Here is a 16267-nt window from a genome sequence, read left to right as displayed (position 1 = left end):
ACCTCCCTCTCCAAGGGCCAGGATGTCAATAGTTTATTATCTTCCTGCACTCTGCAGTTAAGCTGAGCAATTTTCCATCCACGGAGCCACCCCTCTCCCCCTTCCTCCAGTCAGTGTTGATCCATCAGTGCCATGATTGTTTTGTTAAAACACACCAATTATTTAAGGATGCCTCTGACTGGCCTCCTGAATCGTGGGAAATGCATTTTCCAGCCTCAGTGTAACCATGTAACCAAATACAATCACACCTCCTGTGTTAATCACGATTTTAAATAGTGCTCCAGTCGTTTTCTCATCTTCTGAATGAAACAGGCCTGAAACACATTTCAAGAGCTCTTGGTCTCTGAGCTCTCCATTACCATCAAGGTTTGTGCTTGACTTCCCTCAGGAGGTGTCTCCTGTCTCCCTGCAGTTACTCTTTCATCCTTTCTCTATTCTGGGAGAAGTTTTTGTGGGAGAGAAACAGGAATTTATTGAAGGGTCTGTGAACATCTGAACAACTTGCATGACCAACAGTTGGGATCAAAATGTGCAAGTGAAGCACAGATTTAAAATTCACAACTTCTTTATATTTGCTCTGCCTTCTTTTTCACCTTTACATTTTCTCAAACGCTTTTATTTAACAAAAGAAAATTCATTAAACCACAAACTGACCTAAATAATGACTAGTGAGAAGATTATTTCCCCCTAAAGAGACAAGATAAGCTGCTGTGAGATGCTGTTGTGCTGCAAGTATAAATGGCTGTAACTATGAAGGAAATTACAGACCTGGCTGTAGCTAAGAGAATAAGTTTATTCTGGAGCATTAGTTTGTAAATGTGACTTTTTGGATGTTTTTGCCCAAACTGGCATTTTTTATTCAGTACAAAATCCCCTAAAACTGAATTTATGAACCATCTCGAATCAAAGCAACGAATCAGAAATTAATCTCCTTTTTGTGTGCCATTTTTCAATGAGCAAAATTCCATGCTAAAATGTGAATTCTCCTTCTGTAAGGAGTCATTGACTCCGGAGGTAAAACCATCCAGTCTGCAGACAGAAACAGGGCCTACATCAAACCAAAGGTGGCCAGCACAGGATGGTCAGTCTGAACAGCCCACACTGAACTTACAGAGTGATGCTCAAGTGCTGGGGAATGGTTTGAAACTGGGAATGCCCTGCAGAGGAGGAGGCCTGCTCCTGCTATCAGAGATCTGTAGTACTTCAGGAATGTTTTCCTGGACCACCTTCCTGAGCTGACCTAGATCAGGACATTCCTGAATAAAGGCAGAACAGAGCTGAGTCACTCTTGGGTGATTGGCTTCTCACCTTCCTGGGACAGGCAATCAGATACAGGTTCCTTTCTCATTCCTTTGTGCTAAAATTCATGGGCGTTGGAATGTTGGAGATTCCTTTCCACACATTCTGCTCTCAGCCTGGTTCATTTAACTGTGGAACAGCCCCACAGTCACGAGTTCAGAGGAAAAGAAATTAGAATTCTGTGTCATAGTCATGGCACATATGACCAGTAATATTAATACATATTTTTGTGACAAAACACCACAAAACACATTTTTGTGTTCTGTACCTGGTGTTTGAAGTGTCCTTCTGCCTTATTTCATATAACTTTTGGGATGAGTGGATTATTGATCTACAGAAGAGGTTTGTGCTTGGTTAATTTTATAGTTTGTCCTGGGTGGTTCTACGGTTTGTCCTGGGTAAAAATTGATTTATGTGTCAAATCCAGTATTGATTGCAATAAAGCATTTAGAGCTTATTAATTTGGGAAGATGAGGATGAGGAATTTAGGATTCTCATTGAGTCTTTTTATCTGTGTTTCAGTAAAACCTTTGACTTAGCTACAGCTTCTTACTTGGTCCTTGAGAGTGAAGGGGGTAACTACATGCTCCAGAACTGTATTAAACACAAAACCCAGGTAACGGGATACAAGAATGACTTCCAGGGAGCTTCAGGCATCTGTCCCAAAGCTGGAGCTCACACTGGAGTTGTGTGGACTCCCTTGATAGCCAGCAGAAAAATGCTGGCACCTCTGGGAGCTGGTGCACTCCATTCTAGGACAGATGTTAATCAGGTGTTCTAAATCAGAAAATATATTTTCTCATCTAACAAAAAGGAGATTATTCACAGAATTAGTGCATAAAAAATAAATGGAAATGTCTATTTCCACTTAAAACACACTGGCACAGGTTGCCCAGAGAAGCTGTGGACTCCCTGGATCCCTGGCAGTGCCCAAGCCAGGCTGCACAGGGCTTGGGGCACCCTGGGACAGTGGAAGGTGTCCCTGCCATGGCAGGGGATGGCACTGGATGGGCTTGAAGGTCTCTTTCAACCCAAACCATCCTGACATTCTAGGAGACACCAGGTTTTCAGCCCAAGTAACAGGAACAGTCGTTCTGTTAATGCTGTTTCAGGACACTTTGCTCAGCTGGGCCTTCAAGGGTGGCTGCTCTGAAAGGCAGAACACACAACCCCAAAATCTGCCAACAGCCTGCGCTGGCCCTGGCTCCCTCTGACCCAGGCTGGGCTGGACAGAACACATTTTATACTCTGAACACGAAATCCTGCCTTTCTCAAGCCCATCCTGTGAGAAACCTGCAGTTCCCACTGGCTGTGAGCTCGGAGCCAGCTGGAGGGAAGGAAATGGGGCTGCAAATCAGTGTCTGCTGCCTGCTGTAAGGTGTTGGGGTTTTACTCACTTGGAGATGGCCCCTTGCATTCACAGTCTTGGACTTGGGGTCTCCTAGGATTGAGTCAGCTCTGGTCAAAGGGTCTGCTCACAGACTTGCTCACCCCCAAATTCTCTGGACATCTTCAAATGGCTTCTAGGAAGTCTTGTAGCAAAATAAGTTCAAAATCAGTGCTAGGGGTAAGACAGTTTGTGAAACTTTGCTGAGCTTTCTTGGGCACAACCCTCTCAGTTGCTGAGTGTCCCTGGGAATGGACTGTAAAAGCTGGGAGCACCAGCCATGTCCCGAGGCTGTGTGTGGAAGCAGTTTTACCCACTCCAGGGTGCAGGAAGGACCATCTGGCAATGGTTAGGTTGTTATTATTCGCTGTGTCCATTCTACCTCAACCTGAGACAGATCCTCAGGCGAGCTCTGAGTTCCTGTCTGGGAACTCCCCACCCTCCTCCTCTTCCACAAACACATGCAAAAAATTCACTGGGGTTTTCTGCCTAAATTTTGTCTTTTCTGCATGTTCCTGTTAGCCCTCCATGGCAGAGTGGTATTAGAAATTATCTTTCAGGCCTCCCATTCCTGCCAAGACTGAAAAATTACTTATTGTGGGTTTGAAGTTTTTGTAAGTTGTTTGTCAAACTGTTTTTTTTTTTTTACACAATTATCTTTATGTTCCACTTTACAGAATCTCAGAATCCCAGGAAGGGACCTTAAAGCTCATCCAGTGCCACCCCTGCCAAGGCAGTGACACCTTCCACTATTCCAGGTTGCTCCAAGCCCTGTCCAACCTGGCCTTGGACACTTCCAGGGATGGGGCAGCCACAGCTTCTCTGGGAACCTGTGCCAGGGCCTCACAACCCTTACAGGGCACAATTTCTTGCTGGTACCCGATCTAGATTACTCTTTGTCAGGGGGAAGCTGTTACTCCCTGGATGTTTCTGCAGTCTTGCAGCTGTAGTATTCCCTTCCATGTACATCCCTTGGGTACTCCAGGGTAACACAGTGCCCCTCAGGAGCAGGCACAGCCCTTGCCAGAGCCAGGCTGGCTGCTGGCTCGGGGCTGGGAGGGTGGATGCACAGGGAAAAGCAGGGATTAAACGCTAAGCAAGGAGTTGTGTGTGGCCAGCCCCACTCTGGACGATTGTCTTCAAAACAGGGAAGTGGTGGAGTCAGCATCCCCGAAAGGTTCAGAACTGTGCAGATGTGGCACTGGGGGAATGGGTTAGTGGTGGCCTTGCAGTGCTGCTGAACAGTAGGGTGAGGGCTTTTCCGACCTAAATGATTCCAGGGCTCCGAAAGCACTGCTGACCCCACCCGCCAAGGCACCGACGCGCACGTCTCCAGGCCTCCAGCGTGTCACAGAGCCCCAGGCAACTCCCTCCTCCTCTTCTTCCTCCACCTCCTCTTCTTCCTCCACTTCCTTTTCTTCCTCCTCCTCTCGGGCCCTGCCCGCGGTCCCGCCGAGCGCCAGCAGGGGGCGCGCCCCGGCAGCCAGCGCGGGGCCGGGCCCGGGGGGCTGAGCCGGGCTTTGCGGGGCTGAGCCGGGCCCGGGGGGCTGAGCCGGGCTTTGGGGGGCTGAGCCGGGCCCGGTGGGCTGAGCCGGGCTTTGGGGGGCTGAGCCGGGCTTTGGGGGGCTGAGCCGGGCCCGGGGGGCTGAGCCGGGCTTTGGGGGGCTGAGCCGGGCCCGGGGGGCTGAGCCGGGCCCGGGGGGCTGAGCCGGGCTTTGGGGGGCTGAGCCGGGCCTGGGGGGCTGAGCCAGGCTTTGGGGGGCTGAGCCAGGCTTTGGGGGGCTGAGCCGGGCCTGGGGGGCTGAGCCGGGCTTTGGGGGCTGAGCCAGGCTTGGGGGGCTGAGCCGGGCTTTGGGGGGCTGAGCCGGGCTTTGGGGGCTGAGCCAGGCTTGGGGGGCTGAGCCGCTCAGGTGAAACCAGCACTCACAAACCAGTCCCTGCTCTCTGCCTGTGAGTGACCTGCTCTGCTCTGTGCCTGCCACAACTACACGAAAAACAAGGAAAGCCGGCCTTGCCGAGTTTCCAGATGAGGAAGATCTCTTGGACTTCCCCTCCTGCTCCCAGGAACTCTTTGGAGCAGGGGAGCAGTTTCCACCTCCCGCGGGATGGGATGCAGCAGGGCACGGGCTCTGAGTCAGGGTTTGCCCTTTGGCTCCAGTTACTGCCAGGCTGGACCGGGAATGAAGCAGGGATTTCTGATTTCCTGTTCAGAGCACTGAGCTGATGTCCCTTGCCCATCACACCTTCTCCATTTCACTCAGATCCAGATCATCTCCCCTGGCACAAGCACGAGCCAAGAGTGGACCCTGGCACAGCCTCACGTTACTCAGAGGTGATTCTGGATTAATTTCTCTCAGTGGTTACAAAGCAGCTGTGGAGCATGTGGAGCATGTTCCTCCTGACCTTTTGGACAAGAGGGAATTTGCAGATGATGCCTGCTGTATCTTTCATGGTGAGGTTCTCCTACAGTTCTTTTTAAAAGAAAAAAGCTTAATTTGCCAGCACTAGGAAGGCTCCATCCTTGCCTGTGCTCTAGGAAAAAGCAAGGGGATCCTTGCCATCGCTGGCAGTGTTTTACTGTGAAACCCCAGGATGACTCTGGCATGGCCAATCCCTTGGGCTCCCCTTTGGGGAGCACCTAAAATTTGGTCGTTTTCCTCTAGGTTTCGGTCTACATTGAGAAGGATATTTCATAGCTTTCCAAGTGTTTAACAGTGAAAACAAAAACAACACCGTGAATTTTACAGGAGTAGCATGGGAATAGAAAACATCACACTTTCCCATCAATAAAGTAGAAAATTTACTTTTATGAGTCAAGAAAACCAAGTTGTGTCAACAATACCTGATTCGTGTATTGCTCTTAACTTAATAAATCTCATTTCATGAAGATAAAATGCCTCCTAGAGAGCACTTTTGAGAGTAATGATGATAGCAGCTTTTTAGGAGGCAGGAGGACGAGGTGCAGCTCGCTCCAGGTGAATCTCACCTCTGAGGAGCTGATTCCACTTCTCCAGGGAGAGCAGAGCTGGCAGCCAGCCAGGAATGTGACAGGGGAGCCCAAAGTTCAAGTGACCCTCCCTCTCCTGCTCTCCACCTGCACTTTTTCCTTCTTTCTGATAAGCTGGGGTTCCTCCCTCCTGGGTTCCTTGCCATGAATCAGGTTACACGCTGGAGCCAGCAGGAATTCCCAGGGTGTCTCTCAAGCAGCTGGGAAGGGGCTGCACAAACACAACTGAAGAAACATTCCTTGAAGAATTTTAATCTCCTGGACTTAACTCAGTTTGTTTTAAACAGATTGAAAAGTACACCATTTATTTTATTAAATTTTTAAATTCCTTGAACCAGGGAATTTTTATGGCATACCATCATCCTCAATCAATTTTGGTTTATTGCTTTTTCAAACATATTTAAAACTCATGACTGCTTCAAAGATTCAGATAAGTATCATAAGTAATATCAAATTGAGGCATATGCTCCTCAAAACAGTTTCCTTTACTATTGGCAAATTAATAAAGCAAATATAGATTACTTAATTCAATACTTATTTAATTAAATGTGTTTTTAAAATAATTTTTTTTGTTAGAAAAACTAATAATTTGAAACAGGAAAGCTTGTTTGGAAAACTCCTTTCAGAAATACCTCCTTGTTTTTTGCCAAGAGCGGAACAAACACCTTGCTTTCATCTTAGCTTGTAGGTGTAAAATTGCAGCTTCCTGTGCTTATCACTGCACATATTTTCCATTTGTTGTGAACCTGCTATCGGAACAGATAATAAAATATATATGAGGTAATAGTTGGAGTACCAGAGGCAAGTGGGAGACAGGTGCTGGATATAAATTTCCTTCAATAACATGCCACCATGACTATAACCATTAAAAATGTGGGGGATTTGATGTCTGTTTTTGTGTCTGGAAGATACTTTACAATAACCACAGGAATGTGAAGAACCTCCCTGGATGCCACCTGTCCTTTGGCATGGGCTGGCACATCACCTGGCCCGTACCTTCCACGCTGGAATAGATTTTAAAGGGAAAATTTTAATTATAAACACCATTTCCCAGCAACAGCCATTCACTCAGGCCTCCTTGTGCCCCAGACCGGGGCGAGCGGCCGAGGCACGGGGCTGGCGGTGCCGGGGGCCCGGCCGTGAGGGGAGCGGCCATGAAGGGAACCCGGCCATGAGGGAACCCGGCCGTGAGGGGACCCGGCCGTGAGGGGAGCGGCCATGAGGGAACCCGGCCATGAGGGAACCCGGCCATGAAGGGAACCCGGCCATGAGGGGCCCGGCCGTGAGGGGAGCGGCCGTGAGGGGAGCGGCCATGAAGGGAACCCGGCCGTGAGGGGAGCGGCCGTGAGGGGAGCGGCCATGAAGGGAACCCGGCCATGAGGGGACCCGGCCGTGAGGGGAGCGGCCGTGAGGGGAGCGGCCGTGAGGGAACCTGGTGCTGACGGGAGGCAGCACTGAGGGAAACCAGCCGCTGCCATGGCGACCCCCACGCTTGGCTCCCTCTCTCCCTCTCTCCCTCTCTCCGTCTCCCGCCCCGGTGTCCCCCGGTCCCCCCCGCCGCTCTCACCCCCGCCCTGAAGCGGCCGCCCCGCCCGAGCCCCCGCGTCCCCTCAGCGCGGCCGCGCCGCCATGGCTCCCCCGCCCCACCTCCCCCGCACGTCTCGCGCGCCTCGTCGAGAAAGCTCCTCCTCTCCCCTTTCTTTCTTCTTCTTATTTTTTTTTCCTTTCCTTTTTTACTATTTATTTATTTATTTAATTTTCAAAAAACCATTTTCCGCCCTTCCGGACTCGGGCGGTGGCAGCTGCGGAGCGAGGCGGGGCGAGCGCTCCCGCCGCCTCCCCGCGCCCGCCCTCCCGCCTGAGCCCCAGCCCGCGCCCGAGCCGCCCTCACACACCCACCGCCCGCCCGGCTCCGCATCCCGCCGCTCCCAGCATGGTCATCAAGGTCTACATCGCCTCTTCCTCCGGCTCCACGGCGGTAAGCGGCGCCCGGGGGAAGCTTGTGCCGGGTGGGGGGCGGCCGGGCAGTGTGGGGAGAGGCCGGGGCAGCCGCGGTCCCCTCACGGCGCCCGGCGCTGTGCGGGCGGTGCTGCGGCTGCCGCCGACGGAAAGCGGCATTTCCTCGGTGATCCCGCACCCCTCGCCCTGTGCTGGGAAGGCAGAGCCACCACTATTTGGGTTTGTTTTTTTTTTTTGTCGTTCTTGAAGTTCAATTCTAAATGTGTCGTCCGTCGTTTGGTTTTGATGAGTTTATTCCTCGTTGATTGTGGCAGGCGTGTGTGGCCGCTGTCCCAGTAGCCTCTGGTTCTTGCCCTGTTGGGAATACTGGATTTCGCTTTTTCCCAGCGTGTTACAGGCAGAGCTCGGACTGTGTTTTTCAAAGGCAAAAAGATACACAGAAATAGCGGGTTTTGTGCCTAGATTCAGGTGTAGCTCTGTGTCCTCAGGATCATCTGGTTTCTCTTTGATCCGTGTGGGAGATGCTCCGAGGCTGAAATCCGGGGGATTTGGTTGCACTTGGTATGGATGTGCTGGAGAACTACAAAATGCCAGGGACTCAGAAAATGCCAGCTATTGCAGTTAATGATCAGTGACTTTTACTGCGAGGAGATAAAGAGTCTGAGCTGTGGCTGTATGATGACCTTTTCCTGTCACTGTTCGTGCTTCAGGTCCCTAAACTTTGGGAGGACAGTGATGTACAGAAGATAAAAACAAGCCCTCACTGCATCCTCCTTCTTTGCTTGAGTGCAGCCACTGGTCTGTGGGCTTCAGCAGATCCAATACCAGTTGGTAAGGTTGGGGTGATGGGCTGCAGATGGCACAGCAGCCTGTGCCTCAGGTGTCCCTGCTGTCCCTCCCTTCCCTGGTCATTTTTAGTAAACTTGATGCCAGCGCTGACAGTGCTGGTGCTGGTGTTGAAAAGCAGAGATTATTTCTTGCTGACCAAAGAGGGTCTTGAAATCCTGAGTAGTTCATTCATAAAAGGGATCCAGAGGGATTTCTGCTGGTTTTGTACAGAATGATCATCTGGAAGGAAAGCAGCAGATTGGAAAAGTAATCCTTTCTTTCTAATGCAGCTGTTAATAGGTTTCAAGTTGACTGCTTCAGTTGCTATAGATTTTTATCAGCGCCCTCTTCGTAGCACCTATTGATTTCTGTCTGTCTGGTGATACTGAGCTCCAGGGGTGCAAGCACAGATCTCCATTCCAATTGTGTTTTTATGGTTTTAAATTAAGTTTTTAATTATTAGCTTAGTGTTTTCTACAGTGCTGCCTGGTCCTTGTGTGGGCTGTACATGTTACAAAGCTCCAGTCTGACTAACTGCTGCCTTTCAGGCTCCTTTGTGCATCCCTGCCTGTGGAATTTGAATGTAGCGTTGGTGTAGTCTGTTTTTTGGGGAATTCGAGTGTAATGTGCACATGATTGCCAGTTTTATGACGTGTATATTTATATATATATACACACACATACACTCATGCCTATGTCTAAAGCTGGAGCAGCTCAAGGGATCTTGTGGTAATGAGCAACACTTGCACATTCTTAGATTCCTGCGTACACTGAGGGTGTTTCTGTTGGCAGGACCAGCCCAGCACCTCACTGGGTGATGTTTTCTTTCCAGTATAAGAATTTTAATTGATGTTTCAACCTAAAGTAAGACAGAGAGGCACCTCTTTGGAGGGAATGGGAATGAGTTGTTTCTGTGGCTCTTAAAACCATTGGTGAGACAGGGTTTGCTTGGAGGAGCAGAGAAGCCTTTCTGGGTGCTGGATTTGAAATAACCTACTCCAGGAATGGAAAATCCACATCAGAGAAGATTGCTACAGAGAGATGGAACAGAGACAAAGCTGTTTGCAGCAAAGTGACTGAACTGGGTAACAGCAGCCTGGGAAGGGCTCTCACTCCTGCTAAGTCATCTTTGTACTGTAGTGACACCCAGCACTGTGTTATTTTGGGTTTGAAAAGGCTAATTTGCCTGAGTAGAAGAAAACCAGAAATAAGTATCAAAGCTCCTCCTTCCTGCCCCATTTCTGCAAGCTGAAGAAGCTTTCGTGGCACTGGAAAGTGTCTCCCACTGAAGGGAAAAGGGTTGAGGTTGCTTCACACCTCACGCCCTGGGGCTGTGAGTCTTGGAGGGTGCCCAAATTTTGTGGTCTATTATTGGCAAAGTCCTGCTTTGCTATATGGTGTAATTTGCCACATCACAGTGTATAAAATGTTTCCCCAAGGCACTGTTCTCTATAATGTTTATATTCAGTATGATGTATCTGTGAGGAAAAAACCACTGTGTGAAGTTCATGCCTAAGCAAAGACATTTTATGAGTGTGTTTCAAGGGATTTCTGGAAAGTATGATGATTGACATCTTGCCTGGCCTCCTATTTGAATTTCACTCCATAATGTGATAATTCCAGCACCAGTTTCCTGCAGTGTTCAAAAGCCTTGTTTGGGAAGCGGCCCCTTGTATTTAATGCTCCTCACCGTGGAGGCTGTGCTGGCTGGGCAGGGATGCACAGGGATTGATTGTGAGGATGAGGATGAGGTGAGGACACCCACATGGCAATGGAGAATCTGGAGCTGCTGTCCAGGAGCCTTCCTGCGTGGCAGATGGGAAGTGAGCAGTGTTCCTGAGCCTGGGACAGCAGTGGAGGCTGCAGACAGAAATGAGATGCAAATGCCGCATTCGGAAGTGTGGGAGCATTGCAGGAACAGGGACTGTGCTGGCTGTGAGAGGGGTTTCACTGCAACCTCCCATTCAAATCCTTCAGGAGGTGAAAGGAAGACAGGCCTAAGAGTCCTTAGACTCTTGCTCCTGGTAGGAAAGGATACAAGGAGGGAAGAAGCTGAATGGTACAAATCCAGTGTGTGATTTTTCTCCACGGGATTTTGGTATTGTTGATTTTGGGGCAGGAGATTGCCCAGCACCAGAATCCCTTTCTTCCTGAAGGCAGCTGGATTGCCCATTTTATTGATCTCATGTGGAAAGGAGCCAGCTGCTTAAATTCTTCTTGGTCTTATGAGTGTGCATTGGTTGCCAACAACTGCACAGGTCTTGAGTACGGACTTTGAGAAAATTTATTTGTTCATCCAACATCACCCTGCAGTTCCAGGGGTAAGGCTGAAACTGGAGGCTGTGGCTGTGGAACTGAAGTGCCAGCACTAGATGTGGTGGGCTGGGCTCTGCCCTGTGTCACTGCCAGTGCTGTGGGCTGTGAAAACTGCCACATCAAATGTCTGGTGTCCAGATGCTCCATGGAGCCAATTGCTTCATCTTTGTGATCTATATCCACATTTCCATCTCTCCCAGCTCTGTCCTCCTCCCTTGTTTTGATGGCTGTGTGAGTGGTTTTCTTTCCTTGCCTCCTACTGTGACTGCAGACACAGCAGAAAGAAGAGATGATCTCCAGAGTCAGAGTCCTGTATTACACAGACCTGCCGCTGTTTATGGATGGTTTTAGAGAGGAAAGGAAATTTTAATTTATTTTTCATTCACAAAGTTAAGGATGTGGGAGCTTCATATTTTTATTGTATTGTTTTCTTGCTTGGGAAAGGTCTAGGTCTTTGCCCAGTAAATGAAGATGAACGTGGCCCATGGTCTGGAGAACATCTGCTTTTAATTACTCTTCTCTTTTCCCAGTAAGGCACCAGAGAACTTGCTGGTGTTACTGGAGACATAACCAGTGTCAAGGGCTTCGTGGAGCATTCCAGGGGAGAAGAGCTCTGGAGAAGAGCTGTGGGAAATGATGAGAGCATGTGTAACCACCAGCTCTTGTCCCTGTTCAACAGCTCAGGGCTTTGGGGGTGCTGGCGAGGCTGCTTCATCCTTCTGAAGTTTGAATCCCAAGGAAGTAATACATGGAGGGATGGAGATTGTATAAAAAATTATATTTTGCATTTAAATCCCCCAAAGGCCTTTTTTCTCAGATGGTCACAATGAATGCAAATAATGCCACCCTTACAGAGAATGAGCAGAGTCTGAGTGCTTTGTGTTTGTCTTGTTTGGCTGCTGTGAGGTTTCATGGAATCAGAATCGTTCAGGTTGGGAAAGGCCTCAAAGCTGAGTCCAAGGGCTTTGCCGTGCAGGAGGTGGCTCCGAGGGGAAGTGCAGCCACAGCAGGGTGGCTCTGTGCACGCAGTCCTTATCAGCGTGCATCACAAGTGTCCCTCGTGCTGCCACGGCCAGGGTCCCCGGCGTGCTGTCCCCGCCCGGATGTCTGTGGTGGAGTTTGTCGCTGCGGAAGCCCCGAGCAGTGGCAGCCGCCGGTCAGAGCAGCTCGTGAACTTCCTTGGGCTGCCTGGCAGGGCAGCGTGTGTGGGAAGAAAGCACTGATACAAATCTCTGGTAAATAGTCTTGTGCTGTGATGCAAGTTTAGGTAAATGCACACATTTTGGGGAAAGAAGCTGCATCTGTAGTTGAAAAACAATCCCACGGTGTATGTATGATTTTGTGATACTCAGTTCATGCAATTTCTGTGCCATGGGTGAAAACTGACTTGTTAAGCTAGGTACTGATGTCTAAACCCCTCTTTTGTGGAAACATAATACGTGTGAAGGGCTTTTTCTGATAGCCAGTGTTCACCAGAGTTTCTCTCAATAAAATGGTAGGAATTGTTCTGAGTTAGAGATTTTGGGATGGAAGACAAAATCTGTAATGTGGCTCAGGCTCGGATGTGTTCCATCTGCCTCCTGGGTTGTTTTTTTGTACAGTCATTGTTCCAAACTCGAGATAAGTCAAATATTTTTCTTACAATATTGCATTCACATTTTTAATGGAGCCAGAGATTAAGTTGGCTGCAGTTGTGGCAATAGTTTTAATATATCAAAATAAAAAACATTCTACTGTGCTTAACTAAAACCAGTTTCTGACAGCAGGAGAAAGATGGAAAATTCTACTCCACAGTTAAAGCCAGGAAAAGCTTTTTGCTGAGAATTTTTCTAGGTTGTATATGCAGGTAGGACAGTGTTTATTCTGAGGTAATGCATCAGGATTATGTCTGTGCTTGGGGAGAAGAGGCAGATCTTGAGGAGAGGCTGGATGCTGTCAGCTTGTGCTGGCTTTCCCTCTAACCCTGAACCGCAGCACGTTCTGAGACAGGATGCACACAGCATCGTGTCAGGGCTAAGCAGTTGTGGGTTTTAAATAAATATTTATAGAGTTGAGCAGGGAGCTTTTCTTGTCCTGGGGCGTTAAAGTTACACTCACAAAATTCCTATAGAAGTCAGTGAATTGGCATCTGTGTTAACGAGCAGAGGGTGCCAAGACTTGCGTCTCTGCAAGGTTATTCTGACTCCTTCCAGGAAAGGAGGAATTGGGGAGAGGGGAGACAAAGGGAACTACACCAACATTGACAGAATTCAGCTGTTCAAGGTCAAAACAGAATTGAAATATTCCTCTCTAAGACAAAAACAAGAGCTGAGGATGCATCGTTGCCATAGCCAAAGGAAGGTGGGCTTTCCCTGTTCCTTGTGCTCCCCAGCCTTGGAAGCACCAATCTCAGTTCTTGGCTCTGACTGGAGAGCTGGAAACCTGAACCAAATCCACATCTTATAGCAATATTCTGCTATTCAGGAATGTTTCTGCTCAAACATGAAAATTTGTGTTAATGGCATTTGTTTAACCCTGGCCATACACAGGGGAGACTTTTAGTTTATGATTAAATGTAAATGCTTTTGTTGGTCAGATATTTAATCGAGCCTGAAAGAGCTTTGATTGTAATGCTTATCTACTGTTGTTTGTCCCAGAATCAAAGCCTCCATCCAGGAGCACGTCCTTCCTGGGACAGCACCTCCAGCTCAATGTTGAGGCCATTTTCTAACACTGAAAAGGCAGCAGAGACTGAGCTTTAAAGCACCAGAAAAAAATGTGAAAGGTCAGCATCCAACTGGCCTGGCTGAGCTCTGTGCTCTCAGGATACAGCTGAAGTTGTTTTCACATCCTGACTTACAGCTCCTTCCTGGACATGGTTTCCCCTGTGAGACATGGATGTGGTGATTTATTTCTTTAATTAATGATCTGAAGTTCAGTTTTTCTGGGGCTGTTTCTGTGCATGAATCAGCCTCTCTAGAAATTCTAAAGGCGCTCAAGTGTAAAATTTTAACTACTACCTGTTGTTTGATTGCTGGAGTGTTGGAGTGCAGAGAGGAGCCAAAGGCAGCTGTGGTTTGAAAAAGGATCTCAGGGAAATCTGGGAGCCATCTTCCGGTGCTGCACAAATGGATGTTATTCTTCACTGGGCTCTTTCCCAGCAAATGTATGGGCAGAGACAGAGCAGGGAGGAGAATCAGTGCAGTGTCAGAGGAGAAAGCTGTGCCTCACACCTGAGCTACCTGGAGCACAGGAGGGAGGCTCATCCATACCATTGAATGTCTGGATTTCTGGGAAGTTTTGGACAAGCATTAGCCAGGTTAAAAATACTTTTTTTAATATCTTTGTCAATCTGCAGAAATTACCAGGAAATTCCCACAGAGATCTGTGCTGGACTCTAAAAAAACAGTGCAAGAAGAGCCTGCTGTTGATGTGCCAGCTGGAAAACTGGGAAGAAACAATGGTTATCCTGTGCAAGAATGAGGTTAAACTCTGCTAAAATACTGTTTAGCAGAGAGGTCTTGGAGCCATACTAGGTAATTCTACAAAAATACCATATTCATAGCCATGAAAAGCAAACAGAATGCCAGGAATGTTTAAGATGGGAAAGGGCAAAATAAAAAAAATAACCACTGTATGTGTGGTGAGTGTGTCTTTAGTAGACTGGAATTGTTGTCTTTAAATGATATAGGGAAGTGAGAAAAGGGAAGAAAGGGTGAGATGATCACTGTAGGAGGAACAACCAAATAAGGCAGAATTTGTGGATGATAATGTGGAAGCTGTGGCTGTCCCATCCCTGGAAGTGTCCAAGGCCAGGTTGGACAGGGCTTGGAGCAACCTGGGACAATGGAAGGTGTCCCTGCCCATGGCAGGGGTGGGGCTGGATGGTCTGCAAGGTCCCTTCCCACCCAAACCATTCCATGATTCTGTGAGTTCTGCAGTGGAGAAAGAAACAGCTGAAAACGTCTGAAATGTGATAGCATCACATCAGGCATGGGAGAGCAAACAGGAAGGGATTAATTAATAATTTTCCCTAATGGAACGACTGGGGGAGAGCGAGTGGAAGTGGCAAGTTCAGAGTAAATGAAATGCTTTGTTTGACAACACAGATCTCAGGGAGGAACTCCCTGCCAGAGGACGTGCTTTACAGCAGAAAGTGCATGGGCTCAGGAAGCAGTGAGACAAATTAAGGGGAAAGTCTGTTAAGGGGGGATATTAAACATTACTGCTACACCTCTGACTCAGAACTGTGAATTACTGGAGCCTGGGAAGAAAGTTGGATGTGGTGTAGCTCTTTGTGCTCAGCCTGATGGTGTGATCTTCCCTGGGATCTGTGACCAGTGGAGACAGGAGACTGGGCTAGACAAGTGTTGGATCCAACCCAGTAAAGCCTTCTTCTCTTCTTGAATGAAATTGGCTCTGCTCCCAAAATTATGTTAACACTTTGCATTAAAAAAATTAAGACCATGTTGTCCAGGAAAATGTTCGGTGGAAAAGAAACGTGTGTGTTTGGGATATGTTGGGTTGGTGTCTCAGCATTTCTTACATACAGAACAAGCATTTGGGGATTCAGAGACCAGCATCATTGTGCAGATGCTGACACACTGCATGTTTAGGCCATGTTTAGGGTAGGTGATCAGACACCTCTCCTGCCTTAGGCATAGATCAAAGTCAACTGGAAAAGCCTGATGGAAACGGCAAATGCAAAGCCTCTGGGAAAAATCATGGCAGTTTTCACATAAACCCTCATTTTATGGGAGTACTTGTTGGCAGGCAGGTTTAAACAGCACATCTGTATTCACCTCATGGGATCAACCTCTGGCTGTGCTTATATCACTGGGAATTCTGCCATGGACTACAGCAGGACAAGATTTTATTCCTTAGGAAATACTTAATGCTTGCTGCTTATCCAAGACATTCCTGTGCACATGTTGCAAATGTATTTGGCCAGAGCAGCAGCTGCAGAACAACTGGCAGAGCAGGAAAGGAGCAGAGTAACTCTGTGAATGAATTAAAATATATCCCAAAACATTTTCACTGGATATGGACAGAAATGAAGTTCAAGTGAAGATGATTTATGGCTAGTAGTTAATGGTGGTTTTTGTTTTCCCTAGGCAAGAAATACAATATATGTGAATAGAAATATAAAGGAGCAGGTTTGCAAATTTCCTTGTTAGTTCCCCGGTAATCCTGATTAAGAACTGGAAATTCCACCCTGTAATGCAGATAAACAAGTTCTGGTAGCTCAGTCGATGGAACCTTTGTGCCCAGGCAATCTTCTTCCAGTTTTCTGTTCCCTTCCATCACATCAAAGTGTACCGGGGTCTCTGTGAGAGCCTCCCTTCACCTGAGAAGTCTGGGCTTTGTAGTGCATGCTGTGGAAAGATCAAAGTAAATCCATAACGCTAACTTGGGAAATGTTCCCCTCAGGAATTCACACCTGGATGGACTGAGGAGCTGCTGGACAGACAGCTCCATCTTCCATGGAATGG

The 16267-nt window shown here is 48.1% G+C and overlaps 1 protein-coding gene and 1 long non-coding RNA gene across 3 annotated transcripts in view; one reads left to right on the top strand and one right to left on the bottom strand.

Moving 5' to 3' along the window:
- SH3BGRL (SH3 domain binding glutamate rich protein like) overlaps positions 1-16267 on the top strand; it is a 38870-nt gene that overhangs the window by 2035 nt on the left and 20568 nt on the right. The window contains exon 1 of one of the 2 annotated variants that reach the window (XM_064426520.1): positions 7427-7671. The exons of the other annotated variant lie outside the window; for it this stretch is intronic. Coding sequence (XP_064282590.1) covers positions 7627-7671 — 45 coding nt within the window. The 5' untranslated portion in view covers positions 7427-7626. Of the gene's footprint in view, positions 1-7426; positions 7672-16267 lie in introns of those variants that run through there. 2 annotated transcript variants of the gene reach the window in all.
- On the bottom strand, positions 5169-6760 carry LOC135304087 (uncharacterized). Its single transcript, XR_010365525.1, has 2 exons — positions 6326-6760; positions 5169-5918 (listed from the first exon to the last, which is right to left on the bottom strand). It is a non-coding gene; the product is annotated as an uncharacterized LOC135304087 (long non-coding RNA).

The sequence above is a fragment of the Passer domesticus genome, chromosome 7, assembly GCF_036417665.1.
Source record: "Passer domesticus isolate bPasDom1 chromosome 7, bPasDom1.hap1, whole genome shotgun sequence".
Classification (NCBI taxonomy): Eukaryota; Metazoa; Chordata; class Aves; order Passeriformes; family Passeridae; genus Passer; species Passer domesticus.
Note: the sequence above shows the minus strand (reverse complement) of the source record. Positions and strands in the feature narration are given on the sequence as shown.